We start from the raw sequence: 21543 nt of genomic DNA, 5'->3' as shown, positions 1-21543 counted from the left end.
TGACCATAGATACTGTCTGACCTGCTGAGTTCCTCCAACATTTTGTGTGTGTTACTCTGTCCATAGACACTGTCTGACCTGCTGAGTTCCTCCAACATTTTGTGTGTGTTACTCTGTCCATAGACACTGTCTGACCTGCTGAGTTCCTCCAACATTTTGTGTGTGTTACTCTGTCCATAGACACTGTCTGACCTGCTGAGTTCCTCCAGCAATTTGTGTGTGTTACTCTGTCCATAGACACTGTCTGACCTACTGAGTTCCTCCAGCATTTTGTGTGTGTTACTCTGTCCATAGACACTGTGTGATCTGCTGAGTTCCTCCAGCATTTTGTGTGTGTTACTCTGACCATAGACACTGTCTGACCTGCTGAGTTCCTCCAGCATTTTGTGTGTGTTACACTGACCATAGAGACTATCTGACCTGTTGAGTTCTTCCAGCATTTTGAGTGTGTTACTCTGGATTTCCAGCATCCAGAACTACTCATGTTATGCTGCTACAGGCCTCATGAGACTGTGTGGAACGAGCTTCTGGTAGAAGTGGTAGAAGCAGGTTCGGTAGTGTCGTTTAAAGTAAAATTGGGTAAGTATATGGACAGGAAAGGAATGGAGGGTTATGGGCTGAGTGCAGGTAGGTGGGACTAGGTGAGAGTAAGCGTTCAGCACGGACTAGAAGGGCCGAGATGGCCTGTTTCCGTGCTGTAATTGTTATATGGAGACCTTTGGTACGTGACAGTAAACTGCGCTTATCCGTGCAAGTGAAAACTGGAGGAACAAAGAGCCCCTGGAAACACACAGCAGGGCATTCAGCATCCTAGAGAAAATTCAGGGTCATCTCATGGACGATGATCGGGGAATTCTGACTTGGGGCTGTACACAAAATGTTCATACTTGCTTCTCTCATAAACTAAATGACCAGATGCCATTTCCTACAAAGTTGACGTAGTACCATCATGTTAAAAATAATCAGCTGGAAAATATGAATGATGGAGCAAACTGCCACACTGATTCTCCAGCACAAGTCTGTCAGCCGTTTCTAGCAGGACACTGAAGCAGATGAAGCCTTTACAAGACAAACGGGTAAAATGTTTATCGATGCACCCCAAAAAGCATCTCCTCCAGATACAACATGGCTTGGTATGATAACTACTCTCTCTTTGACCACAAGTAACTGCAGAGAGTTGTGGACAGCTCTTAGCGCATCAGGGAAACTCGCCTTCCCTCCATGGACCCTGTCTATACTTCTCAGTGGCTAAGTAAAGCTGCATAATCAAAGACCCCACCCACCCCAGACACTCTCTCTTCCCCCCACTCCCAAAGGGCAGAAGATACAAAAGCCCGAAAGCATGTAGCACCAGGCTGAAGGACAGTTACTGAACAGTCCCCTAGTATGATACGATGGACTCTTGACCTCACAATCTATCTTACTGTCTACCTGTACTTGTAACTACAACTCTTTATTCTGCGTTCTGTCATTGTTTTAACTTGTTCTACCTCAGCACTTTGCTGTAATGAAATGATCTGTATGGCTGACGTGCAAAGCAAAGCTTTTCACACAAAATGCTGGAGGACCTCAGCAGGTCAGGCAGCATCTATGGAGAGGAATAAACAGTCGATGTTTATTAAGGCACTAAATCAGTCTCACACAGCACATATAAGACAAATAGAACTATTATTGCCGAAATTGCCGAAACGAATTGACAACCCGATAGTTAAACATACTTTATGTATATGGTTTCAATTTCGGAAATTTTTCAGGTTGACTCAATTCGTTTTAAATAGTCCTATTGTATTTAATTGCTTTTTCCACCCTTCCATTATAGATCAAGCTTATTTGGCTTGGAAAACTAAGGGATTACTAAGATTTTCTGATTTATTTTTGGACAACTGTTTTATGTCTTTTGAGCAATTATCCAACAAATATAACTTGCCTAGAACTATTAATTCTCTATTAGAACTCAAATAGAGTTTTGTGTTATTAGTTTAGGCAGATTGTATTTGTCTATTGTTGTGACTTAGATGAAGATCAGAATGCATTTTATGAGTAATTAATGCAGAAAATCAGGAAATTGTAAAGGATTCACAATTTTTTTTGATATATGATGTATATTTATTGTATTTTGCAATAATGATATTTTTATTGTGTATTGCAATGTACTGCTGCTGCATAACAATAAATTTCACAACATACGCTGGTGGTATTAAACTTGATTCTGACCCCCGCTCCTGTCCCAGCATGTCAAACAGCTGTTAAAGTGAACAGGATTGCTCTCACCTGTCAGGACCAACTTTGTGTCGACTGGACAAGACGTTTCCAGACCCCGAAGAGGAGAAGCTTCCGGAAGGATTTCGGAAAGGTGCAATTCTGTCCGTTGCAGCAGTTGGCGGTGTATTGTACAAAGTTTCTGGGTAGCTGACTGGCCTGCAAGACAGAATCAGAATCATCGACATATGTCGTGACGAAATTGTTAACTCTATGGCAGCAGTGCAATGCAATACATGATAAATAAATATAGAGAAAAAATGAATTACAGTAAATATATATATCTTGAGTAGTTGAGTTAAAATAAGTAGTGTAAAAAATTAGTTTGGTACGGTTCAACATCCATTTGGAAATTGGATGCAGAGGGGAAGAAGCTGTTCCTGAATCACTGAGTGTGTGTCTTCAGGCTCCTGTACCTCCTCCCTGATGGTAGCAGTGAGAAGAGGGCCTGTCCTGGGTGATGGGGGTCCTTGCTGATGGATGGCACCTTCATGTCTTTGTTACTACGGAGACTGGTACCCATGATGGAGCTGACTAATCTTAACGAATTTCTGCAATTTACTTTGATCTTTTTGCAGCAGACTTCACCCACCCCCCCACCCATACCAGATGGTGATGCAGCCAGTACATTTGTAGAAGTTTTTAAGTGTTTCAACTAACAAACCATGTCTCCTCAACCTCCTAATGAAATGAAGCTGCCCTCTTGCCTTCTTTACAGCTAGGTAGCTGCATCAATATGTTTGGTTCAGGTTCGATCCTCACCCAGAAAATTGAAATTGTTTGCTCCGTCTACTTCTCATCCTTCTGTGAGGACTGGTTTGTGATCCCTCGTCTAACCCTTTCTGAAGTCCACAATCAGTTGTTTGATCTTGCTGGAATATTTGGCAAACCTGACCATACGAAATGCTAAGTATTGAATGAGAGTTCACTGATAGAAATATCAATTGTAAAATTTAACTTCTACAGGGTACTAATTTACCCTTTATTATGTGGGAGACTTCTTCTAAAGCACGTTGCAAAGTGGTCAACAGTGGAGCGTAGTGGTTGTTGTTAAAGTGCCAGCTTTCACTGACCCGGGTCTAATTCCTGCCGCTGCCGGGGAGGAGTTTGTACGTTCTCCCCATGAATGTGTGGGTTTCCTCCGGGTGCTCCGGTTTCCTCCCACAGTCCAAAGACATACCGGTTGGGAGGTTAACTGGTCACTGTAAACCGCCTCATGATTAGGTTAGGATTAAATTAAGGGATTGCTGGGCATTGGCTCAAAGTGCCGGAAGGGTCTGTTCTGCGCTGAATCTCTAACCAAACAGATAAGTAAATTCCTGCTGCTGTCTGTAAGGAGTTGGTACGTGGGTTCCATCCAGGCGCTCCTGTTTCATCGCACACTCCAAAGATTCAAAAATTCAAAGTACATATGCAGCACACAACCCAGAGGTTCATCTTCTCACAGACAGTCACAAAGCGCAGAAGACGATGGAACCCATTCAAAGAAAAACACAAATCACACAAATGGCTGAACAAGCGAAAAACACAAAAATGTAAGAGTCCAGGCATATTCAGTTCAGGTCAACCCAGCGCTGTGTGGCTCATTATTTGCAGGCCGCCCAATCAATATCGCACAAAATAGCAATGATAAAAAGCAGTGAACAGAAAAACAGAACACACTGTATCGATTCTCCAGAATGTAGTGCATTCATTGGCAATTTTGCTCCACGGGCCTTTGCCTAGCAAGGAACTGGCAAGATACCACACACTGCCAAGTACAGATGGAAAACGTATGAAATTCACATACAGTCACAGAGCCCTACAGCACAGAATCAGGACCTTGGGCCCATCTAGTCAATGCGGAATTGCCATTCTGCCTAGACTCATCGACACACACCTAGACCACTGCCCTCCCGTCCATATACTCATATATCTCTTAAATGGTGCAATCAAACCCACATTCACCACTTCCATTGGCAGCTCATTCCACACTCTCTGAGTGAAGAAGCTCGCCCTCAGGTTCCCCTTTAAATTTCAACTTTCACCCTTAACCTATGACCTCCAATTCTGCTCTCACACAACTTCAGTGGAAAAAGCCTGCTTGCATTTACCCTATCTTGTTCATTCATTAAGTGCCTTGTTGTTTGACGTGGGCAATCATGGGTCTCTCCGTGATCATGCTTGCTCCTGGTAAATTTTTCTACAGAAGTGGTTTGCCATTGCCTTCTTCTGGGCAGTGTCTTTACAAGACGGGTGACCCCAGCCATTATCAATACTTTCCAGAGATTGTCTGCCTGGTGTCACATAACCAGGACTTGTGATGTGTGCCGGCTGCTCATACGACCATCCACCACCGGCTCCCATGGCTCCACGTGACCCTGATCTGAGGGGCGGGCTAAGCAGGTGCTACACCTTGCCCAGGGGTGACCAGCAGACTAGCAGAGGGAAGGAGCGCCTTATATTTCCTTTGTTAGAGACGTATATCCACCCTGCCAGCTGATTACCCTATCTATACCCCTCATAATTTTGCATTTCTCTATCAAAAGTTCCTCATTCTCCTACACTCCAGAGAATAAAATCCTAACCAATCCGACCTTGCCCTATAACTCAGGTCCTCAAGTCCTGGCAATGTTTTTGTAAATTTTCCCTGTACTCTTTCAATCTTATTGACGTGTGACTTCACACATTTTCTGCACTCTCAAGATGCAGGCTCTTGGATATAGTTACTTTTTACTCCAGCTTTCAGGGAAAGGACACCGTTCGTATTCTGGTTTAGGTGCGCATCACCCTGAAACTGCAGGATACCGTGGCTTTGAATTTTATCGGCAATGAGTAGTTGCAAGTTTTTGGGGATGAACGTCACCGAGGAGCCCTCTTGGACCATCAACACAACCTCGGCAGCAGGCAAAACACAACTGTGACTGCAGTACCTGAGGGGCTTAACGGGAGATAATCTGCCCCCAAAATCTCCGGCCAACTTGAATGGATGTGTGACAGACAGCATACTGACGTACGGGACTCCAGCTGCAGCAAGACAGATCACCCCACCTAAACCCCTCGCTCTAGGGAGGTGCCACCACGACAACCCTGATATTATTGCATCTTCCCAGAATCTGTCTCCCTATCTGCTCCTCAATGTTCCTGTTACTATCGGGTGGTCTATAAAAAACACCCAGTAGTTATTGACCCCTTCCTGGTTCTAACTTCCACCCACAGAGACTCAGTAGACAATCCCTCCATGCCTTCCTCCTTTTCTGCAGCCATGACACTATCTCTGATCAACAACGTCACGCCCCCACCTCTCTTGCCTCCCTCTCTGTCCTTTCTGAAACATCTAAAGCCTGGCACTCAAAGTAACCATTCCTGCCCCTGAGCCATCCAAGTCTCTGTAATGGCCACAAAATCATAGCTCCAAGTACTGATCCACTCTAAGCTCATCCGCTTTGTTCATAATACTTCTTGCATTAAAATAGACGCATCTCAAACTATCAGTCTGAGTGCATCCCTTCTCTATCACCTGCCTATCCTTCCTCTTGCACTGTCTCTAAGCTTTCTCTATTTGAGAACCAACCGCCCCTCCCCCCCATCTCTTCAGTTCGGTTCCCACCCCCCAGCAATCCCAGTTTAAACTCTCCCCAATAGCCTTAGCAAACCTTCCCGTCAGGATATTGGTATCCCTGGGGTTCAAGTGCAACCCATCCTTTTTGTACAGGTCACTCCTGCCCCAAAAGAGGTCCCAATGATACAGAAATCTGAATCACTGCCCCCGTTCCAATCCCTCAGCCACGCATTTATCCTCTACCTCTCTCTATTCCTCTACTCACTGTCACGTGGCACAGGCAGTAATCCTGTGATTACTACCTTTGTGGTCCTGCTTCTCAACTTCCTTCCTAACTCCCTGTAGTCTGCTTTCAGGACCTCTTCGCTTTTCTTGACTACGTCATTGGTACCAATATGTACCATGACTTCTGGCTGTTCTCCTTCCCACTTCAGAATATAGTGGACACGATCAGAAACATCCTGGACCATGGCACATGGAAGGCAAACTACCATCTGTGCTTTTTTCCTGCGTCCACAGGATCGCCTGTCTGACCCCCTAACTATAGAGTCCCCTATCACTACTGGTACAGATTCTGCAAGAGGTGACATTGTACAGGTGGTTTTACCTGGGGTCTATGGCTCGGTCACCTGCCAACAGATCAGAGAGCAGAGAAGAGCTGATGCTAAGGGCCCGCACCCACTTCCAGCACATCATTACTCAGTACTGCACCAATTGGTATTGCACAAGAAGACTTGAAACTCTGGAACACCGTAGCAAGTCAATACAAACGAAGCCCTGGCTTAACGTTCTACGCTAAAATATTTCTTGAGTTCGCTCAATAATTAAATAGTGTCACTGAAACTCGTATTGGCCTTTGCATACTTGACGAAATTGTCTTTTCAGCCATCTATTTCTTAGAATTTAAATTTCCATTGTATGCATAAAATGGATTGCAAAAGTCTCCAGTTCGTATTTGTTGAATTGTTGATGTTAAATGTACTCTGATAATAAAATTTACTTCGAACTTTCAATTACTCTTCATCTCATGTTCTCAATATTTGTGCTTATTTATTATTATTTCTTTCTTTTTGTATTTTCACAGTTTGTTGTCTACTGTACTCTGATTGAATGTCCAAGTTAGTGTGATGTTTCATGATTCTGTTCTGATTATTATTCTATAGATTTATTGATTTATTTCCTGCAGGAAAATGAATCTCAGGGTTATATGGTGGCAGATACTCAGATAATAAAATTTACTTTGAACTTTGAACCAAACATTTTTTTCCCACAGCTAATGAATCTTATCTCTCCCGAGTTTTACACAACTCTCTTTTTCTCCTTGCTATCCACAGCTTTATAAGCAAGGCCTTACCGCTTGCTGCTCTTTGCTTGAGATTCGCTGTAGGTGGCTGGGGCTCCCGGCTGTCTAGAGGTTTGATTGCGACTCGCTGTCTGAGTGTGGACATTCCCTGGCCATCGTTGAGACTGCAATGCATTGTGGGTCACAGGAGCACTCCACTGCAGGGTGTTGGTCCTGTATGGCGGTCTCAAACCCGCAGGCGTGCTTTCACTCTCGGCTTTACCGTCTATTGTGTGCATTTCATACAATTCAGAGCAACCCCTAGGAGGAAGTGCAGGCGAGGAAACAGGATTAGGACAACTGCTGAAATGATAGCTCATAGATCAAGCACTTACTACACGAAAAGCTGAAAACTCAAGTTATTTATAATGCTGCCTCAGTGCATTTCCCTGGAGATCATCAAAAGAGCATTTTGCTTTCTGAAGCTGGTGAATACCTCATAATCAAAAAGATTCTGCAGATGCTTGAAATCCAGAGCAACACAGACACAAAGTTCTGGGGGAGCTCAGCCGGTCAGGAAGGGTCTATGGAGGGGAATAAACAGTTGACATTTTGGGCCGAGACCTAATCATCGGGATTAGGAATGAAAGGCGAAGAAGGCAGAGGGGAGAAGTACAGCTGGCCGGTGAAGGTAAGACCAGGTAAGGAGAAGCTGATAGGTGGAGGAGTCGGGAGATGTGAGAAACCGGGAGGGGATTGACACTTTGGGATGAGACCCTTCATCAGGACTACTTCAGAGTCAGAAATACCAGAGTGCTGAGGAATCAGAATCAGAATCAGGCTCAATATCTCTGGCGTACGTTGAAAGAAAAGTAGAATAAGTAGGGCAACGAGTGAAAAAAAATGTAGTGAGGTGGTTCAGTGTCCATCCAGAAGTGGGATGGCATACGGGAGGCAGCTGTTCCTGATTCACTCCCAGATTCATTCAGGCTCCTGTACCTCCTCCCTGATAGTAGCAATGAGAAAAGGGCATGTCCTGGGTGATGGGTCCTTAATGACAGACGTTGCCTTTTAGACACATCGCATTTTGAAGATGTCCTGAATGCTGGGGAGGCGAGTGCCCATGATGAAGCTGACTGAATTCACAACTTTATGCTGCTTATTTTAATTAACATTTGTGACTTTCAGTAAATGCTATGATCTCTTTGACACCAGAACCCTGCTTTCTTTCATAGAAACCATTTCTTTCGTTGCTGTCACCTTTACATTTCTCCATCTTTGCGCAGAGAATCGGTAGTTAATTCCCTATTGCCGACTCTCTGCTCAATGATCCTTATATCCCAAGGTATTCCCAGTTCGAAACTGAAAAGCCTAGAATGGAGGTTGGTAGGTTCTTGAACAGTAAAGACAAGAAAAGTTATGGGGAGAAGGCAGGAGAATTGGGCTGAGAAGGAAAATATGATGGAATGGCAAAGCAGACTTGATGGACTGAACAGCCTAATTCTGCTTCTCTGTCTTGTGTTCTTATGGGAATTAAGTTATACATTACACACTCCGAGATTTGGGATTAGTACTGATGGGTAATGGTGGGTGAGCAAGTGAACCAAAGGGCCTGTTCCTATACTGTGTTTCTCTATAATTCTACTTACAATAGGATTCTGGGGAGTCTCCTTAGTAAAGGATTGCTACCCTACTTACCAAAGGTTTTTGGGGAGTCTAGGGCCAGAAGGCACAAGTTCAGAATAGAGGAGCATGCATTTGGAACAGAGATAAGGAGGAATTTCTTTAGCCAGAAGTTGACAAATGTGTGGAATTAATTGCTAGATGCCTGTGGATATCAAGTCATTGGGTATATTCAGAGCAGAGGTGAATAGGTTCTTGATTAGTAAGGATATGAAACAGTACAGAGAGAAGTCAAGAGAATGGGGTTGAGAGGGACAATAAATCAACCATGATGGAATGGCAGAGCAGACTCGATGGGCTGAATGGCCGATCTCTGCTCCTATGTCTTATGGTCTTAAATCCTCAGTTACTATTTGAAGCTCTATCCTCAACTGAGCAGAGCCTCTTGTCCTATTTAATAAATATATTCATTGCCACAGGTGGCTCTACAGGCCAAATCTTTGGGTAAATGTAAATCAGGAGTTGATAGATCCTTGATTAGTGAGGATGTCAAAGATTACGGGGAGAAAGCAGCAGAATGGGGTTAAGAAGGATAATAAATCAGCCAGTATCGAATGGTGGGAGCAGACTTGAAGGGCTGAATGGCCTAATTATGCTCCTATGTTTACCCACTTATTCCTGCACAAAGAATGATGCTTAACAAGAGTTGCAGAGTCCCCAAGATCAATGGAATGACCTCCCAAGTAAGCATGAAAATAAAATTCTACAAACACAACTCTAAACCACTCTCGTTACTCGCCGAGCTAACAAAATTATGGGAGCTGTTGCAGACACTTGTGAACTAGTTACTTTGGGAAAAGACATTGTCTAATATTCTGAAAAGACAGTCAAGTCCAAGGGCATCAAGTTAGCTCTCAGAACTTGGTTGAAATCCAAGTTAAATGGTTTGGCTGTCTGTGGATGGTGCGTGCATAATCTAAAATAGACAAGCAGCCGACAAGGAAGCCATTTATTAGACTTGGCCAGAAGTGAATTAAGTACATTCTGAATCCAAAGCATATGATATTTCAAGCATGCAGAAGGGCAAGAAGATTCTTGGCACATCACAGTGTGAAAGGAAGCACTTTGTCCTGACAGATTGAATCACTTGTAAAATTGACTTTAGAGATGGTAAAATTTTCAAGTATGGCTGAAGAGCTTCATAACAAAATGTTCTTATTTTCCCAATAGGCAAGGATTAGGTGGAACATTGTGGAATATAACCAAAGAAAAACCCAGGAAAATTTCTGCAGATGTACCATGGGGAGCACTCTGACTGGCTGCATCACTGTCTGGTATGGGGGGGGGGGGGGGCGGGGTGGCTACTGCACAGGATCAAAGCAAGCTGCATAGAGTTGTAAGATTAGTCAGCTCCATCATGGGCACTAGCCTCTGCAGTATTCAAGGCATCTTCACGGAGCAGTGCCTCAAAAGCCATGTCCATCATTAAAGACCTACATCACCCAAGAAATGCCCTCTTCTCATTTTTACCACCAGGAAGGAAGTACAGGAGCCTGAAAATATGCACTCAACGCACTCAACTGATTCTGGGTCTAAGCACCGTCCTGCAGAAAAGTGATGGTTTACCAAGAAAGGAGCAGGGGTTCCCAACCTGGGGTCCACAGACTTCCTTGTTTAATTGTATTGGCCCATGGCATAAAAAATGTTGGGAACCCCTGCTTTCGAGCAGAGATGAAGAGAAATTTCTTCAGCCATAGGGTGGGATTCATTGCCACAGATGTGAATAGAAGCCAAGGTATTGGATATATTTAAAGTGGAGGTTGACAGGTTCTCAATTAGCCAGGGCACCAAAGGCAAAGGGGAGAAGGCAGGAGAATGGGCTTGAAACGAATAATAAATCAGACATGATGGAATGGCTGAGAAGCACTGAAGGGCCAAATCGAGTGATTGCACCACATGTGCACCATCTTCCACCCTAATTCATCTAGGTTATCCGAATGGAGTAATACCTTGGGTTGTGAATACACGGCAGTTCATTCAGCACTGAAACATCCCAGTGAAACAGCAACAAGGAGCACTGCAAACACGAGTGAATCTGCAGATGCTGGAAATAAATAAAAACACAAAATGCCGGCAGAACTCAGCAGGCCAGACAGCATCTATGGCAGGAGGTAGCGATGGCGTTTGGCCCGAAACATCGTCACTACCTCCTCCCACAGATGCTGTCTGGCTTGCTGAGTTCTGCCAGCATTTTGTGTTTTTTAGTTACAGAGAAGGTTCAGTACAGGCAGACAGTGAGGTACAAGGTACACTCCTGATGAAGGGTTTTGGCCCAAAACATCGTCACTACCTCCTCCCATAGATGCTGTCTGGCCTGCTGAGTTCCGCCAGCATTTTGTGTTTTTTATTTGATGGCTGGAGTTGTCTTTGTTCTTGGTTACACATTTTACCACACATTTATTTTAGAGGACAGTGAAAAAGAAGGCACATAATGCACTCCAACCCATTCCCACGAATTCATGCACTTGTTAACCTCCATTTCTGCCCTTTTCTCACCCCTTCCTCTCTATCGACAGATTTGCACCCAGCTGTAGGTCAGAATAGGGTTTGCCTCTTTTACAGTTATACATCTTTAAAATTGCTGATTCTTCTGGTCGCCTCATGATTGGAAGGATGTGGACCCTTCAGAGAGGGGGCGGAGGAGATTCACCAGGAGAATACGCGCAACGTGCTGGAGGATGGGAATAAACAATTGATGTTTTGGGCTGAGACCCTTCATCAGGACTGGAAAAGAAGGCGGGGGGGAGGGAGGAAAAAGTATGAGGTGGCAGGTCAGAGGTGAAACTGGGCGAGGGGGAAGGGGTGAAGTGAAGACCTGGGAAGTGGATTGGTGAAAGAGATAAAGGAGTGGAGAAGAGGGAATCTGATAGGAGAGGACTGAAGAGCATGGAAGAAAGGGAAGGAGGAGGAGCACCGGAGGGAGGTGATGGAAAGTTAAGAAGAGAACGTGTGAGAGAAAAACAAGAACGGGAATATGGGAATGGTGAAGGAGAGGGGAATTACAGAAGTCTGAGAAATCGATCTTCATGCCATCAGGTTGGAGGTTACTGAGGTGCAACATAAAGTGTTGCTCCTCCAACCTGAGCGTGGCCTCATCGTGGCATTGATGAACTGACATGTTGGAATAGGAATGGGAAGTAGAATTGAAATGGGAAATCCTGTGTTTAGTGGCGGATGGAGGGAAGCTGCTCGATGAAGCTGTCTCCCAATCTACGCTGGGTCTCACTGATACACAGGAGGCCACACTGAGAGCATCAGACACAGTAGACGACCCCAACAGGCTCACAGGTGAAGTGTCACCTCACCTGGACGGGGCAGTGCGGCACTTGTTTCACTTGCAAGGATAAATACGAGGAGTGAGGCCAGTAGGGAGGGATGAGTGGATAAGGGAGCGATTCCTGTGGAAAATGTGGGTGGGGGGGGCAGGGTAAGATTTGCTGGTGGTGGGATGGCAGAAATTATGGAGGATTATGTGCTGGATGCAGAGGATTGTGAGGACAAGAGGAACCCGATCCCTGGTGTGGTAAAGCAAAAAGGCGTGGGGGAGGGGAAGGAGAAGTACAAGATGATAGGTGAAACTGGGAAAGGGGAAGTAAAGAGCTAGGAAGTTGACTGATGGAAGAGATAAAGGATCAGAACAAGGTGGTGTGGGGAGGGGAGGAAGGTGCTTCTTTCCTTTCCTTTCCAGTCCTGATGAGGGAGCTCAGCCTCAAAACATAAACTTTTTTACTCCCATCCATCAATACTGCCTGACCTGCTGAGCAACTCCAGCTCTAGGTTTCCAGCATCTGCAGTACCTCCTGTATCTAAGATTCACCAGGATGCCGCCTGCATTAGGGAGCCTGTCTTCTGAGGATGGGTTGAGAGAGCTAGGGCCTTTCTTTCTGGAGTGAAGGAAGATATGTCTGCCACGCCACCCCATTGCTGCTGCCTGTGAGGAGTTTGTGCGTCCTCTCCGTGACCACGTGGGCTTCCTCCTGCTGCTAATGTTTCATCCAAAGATGTACTGGTTGGTAGGTTAATTGGTCATTGTACATTGTACCGTGATTAGGCCAGAGATAAATCGGGGGGGAGGGGCGGGGGGTGCTGGGCAGGGAGGCTTGAAGGGCTGGAGGTGTACAAGATTCTGAGAGGAACAGACGAGGAGGAATTTCTTTAGCCAGAAAGTGGAGGCCAAGTCATTTAAGGCAGATGTTGATAAATTTTTGATCAGTCAGGGCATGAATGGATATGTGGAGAAGGCAGGAGTTTGAGTCCGGGAGGGAAAAAGGATCAGCTATGATGAAATGACAGAGTAGACGAATGCCTTGGAATGGAAAGTCCTACAAAAGGTAGCGGATTCAGCTCAGTACATCATGGATAAAGCCCTTCCCACCACTGAGCACATCTACATGAAACATTTTCGTAGGAAAGCAGCATCCATCATCAGAGACCCTCACCACCCAGGACATGCTCTCTTCTCACTGCTGCCATCAGGTAGAAGGTACAAGAGCCTCAGGACTTGCAGCACCAGGTTCAAGAACAATTCCTACCCCTCAACCATCAGGCTCTTGAATAAAAAAGGATAACTACACTCACTTGCCCATCCATTGAGATGTTCCCACAACCAATGATCTCCCTTTAAGGACTCTACCTTGTTAGTTCATTTTCTCATTATTTATTGCTGTTTATTTAAATTTGCATTTGCACAGCTTGTTGTCTTCTGCACTCTGCTTGATCTTTCATTGATCCTGTTATAGTTACCATTCCAGAGGCTCACTGAGTATACCTGCATGACAATGAATCTCAGGGTTGTATGTGGTGACATATACACACTTTGATAATAAAATTTACTTTGAACAGTTTTGAACTTAGGAAAACCACGCATCTAGGAATTCTCTTGAATGCTGCGAAGTTTCTTGTGCCACGACTTTCACTGATGCCCAGTTAAACTTCTGCCCCTCTTGATCTTCGTGGGTAGAGACTAGGGATTAAACCCTAATCTTCCGATCCCTGGCGTGGTAAAAGGTGGCACTACCATGCCTCCCGGGTACCAAACAGCCCCAAATTCCATGCCTGAACCAAATGGAATTAGATGAAAGCATCTCTCCATATTTTACAACAACATTTTAAAGGCACATGCATATTACCATACCCCTACCCCCTCCATTCTATGCCAAAACAATGAAAATATTTGTTGAAAAGAAACCTACATACTGAATTACTTAATCCGGCACCCTCAGCAAACTGGATATATCTGTGGCTGTTGGCCGACAGAACTCACTGCCAAAATATTCACTGAACACTTTTTCACAACCCTCCTCTGCTTCAGGTTACCTGGCACTCCCGTTCACAGTGTCGTGGCCTCTCAGCACAGAAGGACATGGAATAACACCACGTTGTCAGTCCAACACAACGACACTGCTGAACAGCTTTGTTGAGTAAGAATGGCAACTTAGGGAGATTCAGCCTTGGCCCTATCGTGCACAAGATTACAACTTTTACCAAGTATTTTGTAAAAATAGTACTCTGCCCAAACACGTTTAAGAGTAGTCACATTGAAACCACAAAGCAGGCGTGGTTATGATGATGTGCATGAAAAACTCTACATTAAAGTTGTATCATCAGCCCTGATTCAGCTGTATTCATTCACTCAGGCTGCAGATCAAGAACATTCTTAAAAGAGGTCAAGATGATTTAAGAAATTATATTCAAATCACTCCTTTCAATAGATTCATTGGGACTCCCTCTCTCTTCACACTCTCTTTCTCTCATGCCTCAGATCGATCCCCACCCCCCATATGAGAATACCGCCGCAGGTCAATCCCCCCCATGAAAGTACTCTCTCCCTATCTCCCTTCACCCCAAATCAGGTCTAAGTAACCTGCATATGTCGTGATATTTGTTGTTTTGCAGCAGCAGTACATTGCAATACAAAATAATACAAACTGTGAATTACAGTAACTATATAAAGAAAACACCCATTAAATAAGTAGTGCTGAAAAATAAGTAGTGAGATAGTGTTCATGGGTTCAATGTCCATTCAGAAATCAGATGGCATCACTCCTTGAAGATGATTTTGAGGCACCGCTCCATGAAGATGTCCTGGATGCTGGGGAGGCTGGTGCCCATGATGGATCTGACCGAGTTCACAACTTTCTGCAGCTTCTCTCAATCCTGTGTAGTGGCCACCCCCCCCCCCCCCCCCAACAACCACCCCCATACCAGACTGTGATGCAGACAGTTAGAATGCTCTCTGTGGTACATTATGAGGAAATTCATAAGTGTCTTTAGTGACGTACCAAATCTCCTCAAACTCATAACGAAATCTCAGCGCTGTTGTGCCTACTTTGTAACCGAGTTGATATGCTGGGCTCAGGATTGATCCTGACAGATGTTGACATTGAGGAACGTGAAATTGCTCCTCCTTTCCACTACTGATCCCTTGTTGAAGACTGGTGTGTGTTTCTTCATTTTACCCTTTCTGAAGTCCACAATGAGAGGACTCTCTGCCTCTCTCTACCCGATCCACTCAAAGTCAGAATCAAATAAATCATTATTAAAGTGTGTATATGCTATCATATACTACCCTGAAATTCATTTTGTAAGAAGACCAAATCACAGCAGAATCAGGATGGGGGGGGGGAACTCTTATTATGACAATACTTTATTTCTGTGTCCTCAGGTCCTAGACCCCCCCACTACAGGAAACAGCCTCTCCACATCCACTCTACCAGTGTCCTCTGGTCCTAGACTCCCCCACTATAGGAAACATCCTCTCCACACCCACTCTACCTGTGTCCTCTGGTCCTAGACTCCCCCCACTATAGGAAACATCCTCTCCACATCCACTCTATCAGTGTCCTCTGGTCCTAGACTCCCCCACTATAGGAAACATCCTCTCCACATCCACTCTATCTGTGTCCTCTGGTCCTAGACTCCCCCACTATAGGAAACATCCTCTCCAGATCCACTCTATCTGTGTCCTCTGGTCCTAGACTCCGCCACTATAGGAAACATCCTCTCCACATCCAATCTATCTGTGTCCTCTGGTCCTAGACTCCCCCACTATAGGAAACATCCTCTCCACATCCACTCTATCAGTGTCCTCTGGTCCTAGACTCCCCCACTATAGGAAACATCCTCTCCACACCCACTCTATCTGTGTCCTCTGGTCCTAGACTCCCCCCACTATAGGAAACATCCTCTCCACATCCACTCTATCTGTGTCCTCTGGTCCTAGACTCCGCCACTATAGGAAACATCCTCTCCACATCCAATCTATCTGTGTCCTCTGGTCCTAGACTCCCCCACTATAGGAAACATCCTCTCCACATCCACTCTATCTGTGTCCTCTGGTCCTAGACTCCGCCACTATAGGAAACATCCTCTCCACATCCAATCTATCTGTGTCCTCTGGTCCTAGACTCCCCCACTATAGGAAACATCCTCTCCACATCCACTCTCTCTGTGTCCTCTGGTCCTGAGGGAGGGCTTTGCCTGTGATGGATTAGGTTATATCCGTGGGCATTGCTACTTCTATACCTGTACTGTGAATCTATAGAAGTTTGTCCGAGTTTTAGATGACATACCAAATCTACTCAAACTTCTAAGAAAGAAGAAGTGCTGTCATGGCTTCTTTGTGATAGCACTTACGCACTGGTCCCAGGACAGACCTTCTGAGATAATAATGTCAAGGAATTGAAAGTTACCGACCCTCTCCACCCCCGATCCTGTCATGAGGACTGGCTCATGGACCTCTGGTTTCTTCTTCCCGTAGTCAATAGTCAGTTCTCCTCCATCAACTGTGGGCAATGCCCTCATGAGAGTAGAGGACTCTCTTCTCCCTCCGGAACAATCTCTCCCGTGAGAACTCTATCTCTTTGGCTCAACCCCCATGTGGGTTTTGTGGATCCATTCCAGGCAGGACAAGAGCTATGCCCTCATCCCATACCCCCACATCAGGTCCATGCCATCAGGAGGTATGAGGGCTGGCTACATCCCAGTTACATGAGTCGTCGAGTCTGGAGTCCACAGTTGGGTTGGAATCGGTACCGAAGTCAGGAACCCGGGGTCTGAGAGTTCACAGGGGGAGTTGGAGGCCTGCTGTCCGCAAGTCCTTTGAAGGCCGGAGGCCCAGAAGCACGTCCTTGGCTTGGAAGACCCCTGGCGCGTGTGTGTTGGCTTGCTGCTGTTGTTCTCTTGCTTGTCATGCTCTGTTCGTGGTGTTCTGTTGTTGTTACTTGTATTGTTCTGCCGAACACTGTGGACATGCTGCACTGCTGCTGGAACATGTGGGCTGACCCTGGCACATCTTTAAATGTGTTGGTTGTTCACACAACTGCTGCACCTCACTGTCTGGGTGTAACCAGTCCTGGGTCCAGCGCATAACCGCAATCTGGAAGAAAGCACAGCGGCACCTCTACTTCCTTAGGAGGTTACGAGGATTCAGCATGACTTTGACAGTCTTCTATAGATGTGTAGTGAGAGTGTATTGACTGGCTGCACCACAGCCTGGCATGGAAACACCAATGCCCTTGAATGGAAAATCCTACAATAAGTAGTGGATTTAGCCCAGTCCATCAGTGGTAAAGCTCCCCACCCCCCTCCACTGAGCACATCTACATGGAGAGTTGCAGGAAAGCAGCATCCATCATCAGAGATCCTCATTACCCAGGCCGTGGTCTCTTCTCGCTGCTGCCATCAGGTAGAAGATACAGGAGCCTCAGGACTCACTCCGCCAGGTTCAGGAACAATTACTATCCCTCAATCTTCAGACTTTTGAACAAAAGGAGAGAAATTTACTCATTTTCACGTCTCATCATTGTAAAGCTCACCCAACCAATGGACTCCCTCTCAAGAGCTCTTCATGTCATGTTCACAATATTTATTGCTATTTATTTATACTTGCATTTGCAGTTTGTTGTCTTCTGTACTCTGACTGAAATATCTAGATTGGTAGTCTTTCATTGATTCTGCTATGATGACTATTCTATAGTACATGGTGACATTTATGTACTTCGATAATAAAATTTACTTTGAACCTTGATCCTCGATTAATAAGTGAATCTCAGTGTGGAACTGAAGGTACTTGGTCGAATCTGCTCCAGATTGGAGGAGGTTTTCAACCCTACTGAATGAGCTCATTTCATGTCCTGGGCCCGAGGTGAGGGACAGACACTACGCAAGAAGAAAGTGCCCCTCGTTGCAGTGGCCTGCTTTGGTTGCGCTCAATCACTTCAACACCCCCAGTCGTCGTTCAGCCGGATATCTTCCAAAGAAAACAAATAAATAAAATGCAAGTCACGTGGAAGAGAAGTTGTTTGATGTGTGACTATTTGCAGACATGTAATCAACCAGATCAACTATAAACTGAACAGACTGAAGCACTCATTATCGAATTCACATCTGGAATCCAAATGCGCATTTTGTTCAATGTGATCAAGGAGAGAGATAAGCATTCCCTAGTAAAATTATATCCAAGTTTATTTTTATATAGTGTGTGGAATTGTAAAAACATCTTAAAATATAAGGCATTCCTTTCAACTCCAAAGACTCCAAGTTCAAAGATGTTTGAACCAGAGTAGGCACATGGTAGTGTAGAACTACGATTTTATGATTTAAAGATTAACTATATTTGTCACATGTACCTCAATGACCAATAGTCCAAGGATGTGCAGGTGCTGGCATGCTCCCGGCACCAACAACTCATGAACCCTAACCATGGGATTCTAAGGACGCCTACCTGATCCTACAGCTGGTGCTGTGAAACACTGTGATAACCGCTTTGCTACCGGGCCTCCCCCTTATGCTATCACGCCCCCTGCCCCACACTACTGCGGCTGGCTGGAAGGAGTTTGTATGTTCTCCCCAAGAATGCGTGGGTTTCCTCCGGGTGCTCTGGTTACCTCCCACAGTCCAAAGACATACTGATTGGCAGGTTAATTAGTCATTGTAAATTGTCCTATGATTCGGCTAGGTTTAAATCAGCTGCATCTCAATAATAAAATAATAGCTCAGTAAATAATTCTGCAAAACAAAAATATATTGATTTGTCGATTGTTACTTTAAAACTACTAGAAACCCACCTTTCTTGTCCCAAAGTGATTGACACCTAATTACTGAGATGATCTGGATGCAGATTCAAGGCAATGTAGGTACTATCAACAATATTCTCTCCCACTGAGCAGATAATGATCTACTCCTCTCATCTCTTTTAGCACTAACTGGACAGTAAGCAACTGCAATCAATTGAGAGAAATCCCCTGGGTCCCCTCCTCCTTCCCTTTCTCCTACGGTACAGTCTCGTCTCCGATCAGATTCCTTCCTCTGCAGCCCTTTACCTTTCCCACCCTTTTGCCTTTTCCTATCACTTTCTGTCTGCTTCCACTCCCCCCACCTTTTTATGCCAGCGTCTTCCCCCTTCCTTCTCAGTCGCGATGAAAGGTCTTGGCCTGAATCGTCAACTCTCTACTCTTTTCATAAATGCTGCCTGACCTGCTCAGTTCCTCCAGCCTTTTGTGTGTGTGGCTTTGGATCTCCAGTATCTGCAGATTTTCCCATGTTAGTGAAATGAGTCATTTGCTTCAATGAGCAATAGTCCAAGGATGTGCAAGAGTCACCATGCTTCTGGCTCCTGCATAGCATTCCCACAACTCACCAACCCTAAGCATGGGATTCTTTGGAATGTGGAAGGAAACCAGAGCACCCAGAGTTTACCTGCGTGGTCACAGGGAGAATGTACAAATTCTTTATGGACAATGGCTGGAATTGTGCTAATGCTTTGCTATTGAGCCACCCCTTTACACGACCACACAATCCCTCTATGCTACCGCTGGCTGTAAGACTTAACCCTTCACTTCACTGTCTGCTACCTTGGCCCCTAAGGAGAACGACTGTACACGCTAGGTAGTGGGGTGAAGATATGTCTCTCCCAAAGGAGGTGTAAGGCGCTCCTTCCCTCTGCGAGCCTGCAGCTCATCCTTGGGCAAGGTGTAGCACCTGTTTAGCCCCACCTGCCCCGAATCAGGGTCACGTGAAGCCATGGTGGACGGTTGTATGAGCAGCAGGTGCAGATCACAAGTCCTGGTTATGTGACACCAGGCAGACAATCTCTGAAGAGTATTGATAATGGCTGGGGGTCGCCCGTCTTGTAAAGACACTGGTCAGAAGAGGGCAGTGAGTACAGATCCAAAGCAGCCAAATCCCCTCATTCTCAGAATCATTCTCGTGTACCTCCTCTGGACTCTCTCCAATGCCAAACCACTTCTGTAGAAAAATTTGCCAAGGACAGTCCACATGACCATAAGACATAGGAGCAGAATTAGGCCATTCAGCCCATCAAGTCTGCTGCACCGTTCCATCATGGCTGATCCTGGATCCCACTCAACCCCATACACCTGCCTTCCTACCATATTGTTTGATCCCTAACTGATCAAGAAATGACCAACTTCTGCCTTAAATATACACACGGACTTGGTTTCCACTGCACTCTGTGACAGAGCATTCCACAGATTCACTACGGTCTGCCCCAAAAAATCTTCCTTACCTCTGTTCTAAAGGCTCGCCCCTCAATTTTGAAGCAGTGCCCTCTAGTTCTGGATACCCCCACCTCACAAAACATCCTCTCCACATCCACCCTATCACCCAACATTTGGCAGGTTTCAATGAGATCCCCCCGCATTCTTCTAAATTCCAATGAGAACAGGCCCAAAGCTGCCAAACGTTCCTCATTGTTAACCCCTTCATTCTCAGAATCATCCTCTTGAACCTCCTCTGGACTCTCTCCAATGACTACACAATCTTTCTAATATAAGGTGCTCAAAGCTGTTGACAATACTCCAAGTGCAGCCTGACTAGTGTCTTGTAAATCCTCAGGATTATCTCCTTGCTGTTATATTCTATTCCCCTTGAAACAAATGCCAACATACATTCGCTTTCTTTACCACAGATTCAACCTGTAAATTAACCTTCTGGGAGTCTTGCACGAGGTCTCCTAAATCCCTCTGCACCTCTGATGTTTGAACCTTCTCCCCATTTAGATAATAGTCCATATCATTGTTCCTTTTACCGAAATGCATTGTCATTCACTTCCTAACACTTTATTCCATCTAAAACTTGTTTTTACTCATACTTCCAATTTGTCTAAGTCCTGATGCAATCGCATTGCTTCCTCAGTACTCTCTACCCCTCCAACTATATTCGTATCATCCACAAACTTTGACTCAAAGCTATCAATTCCATTATTCAAATCATTGACAAGCAATGTGAAAAGCAGCGGTCCCCCCTCCCCCCCGAGCAAACCCACTAGTCTCTGTCAGTGAATCGGGAAAGGCCCATGCCAGTACCTTTCCTGTAATGTTATAGGACTTTATGTTGTTAAGCAGCCTCATATCTGACACCTTATCAAATATCTTCTGAAAATCCAAGTAAATGACATCCACTGCCTCTCCTTTGTCCATCCTGCTTGTTACTTCCTCAAAGAACTCTAACAGGCAAGATTTCCCTTTACAGAAACGATGCTGACTTTGACTTATTTTATCTTTAGTCTCCAAGTACTTCAAAACTTCATCCTTAATAATAGACTCCAACACTTTCCCAACCACTTAAGTCTGGCTAACTGGCCTGTAATTTCCTTTCTTTTACCTTCCTCCCTTCTTAAAGGGTGGAGTGACATTTGCAATCTTCCAGTCCTTCGGGAATTTTTGCTTTATATTTTAGCCCGCCCTCACATTTCATCTTTTCCCTTCTTATAGCATTTTTAGTTGCCATTTTTTGGATTTTAAAAGCTTCCCAATTG

The 21543-nt window shown here is 45.1% G+C and overlaps 1 protein-coding gene across 10 annotated transcripts in view; it reads right to left on the bottom strand.

Moving 5' to 3' along the window:
- The window catches only part of sipa1l3 (signal-induced proliferation-associated 1 like 3), a 391364-nt gene that overhangs the window by 107665 nt on the left and 262156 nt on the right, over positions 1 to 21543 (bottom strand). For 9 of the 10 annotated variants that reach the window (XM_059985106.1, XM_059985105.1, XM_059985113.1 and 6 more), the window contains 2 exons: positions 7155 to 7403; positions 2272 to 2418 (listed from right to left, as the gene is read on the bottom strand). In XM_059985106.1, coding sequence (XP_059841089.1) covers positions 2272 to 2418; positions 7155 to 7403 — 396 coding nt within the window. The remainder of the gene's footprint in view (positions 1 to 2271; positions 2419 to 7154; positions 7404 to 21543) is intronic. The other variant, XM_059985115.1, reaches the window with a different exon arrangement.

Source organism: Hypanus sabinus, chromosome 11 (genome assembly GCF_030144855.1).
Source record: "Hypanus sabinus isolate sHypSab1 chromosome 11, sHypSab1.hap1, whole genome shotgun sequence".
Taxonomy (NCBI): Eukaryota; Metazoa; Chordata; class Chondrichthyes; order Myliobatiformes; family Dasyatidae; genus Hypanus; species Hypanus sabinus.
Note: the sequence above shows the minus strand (reverse complement) of the source record. Positions and strands in the feature narration are given on the sequence as shown.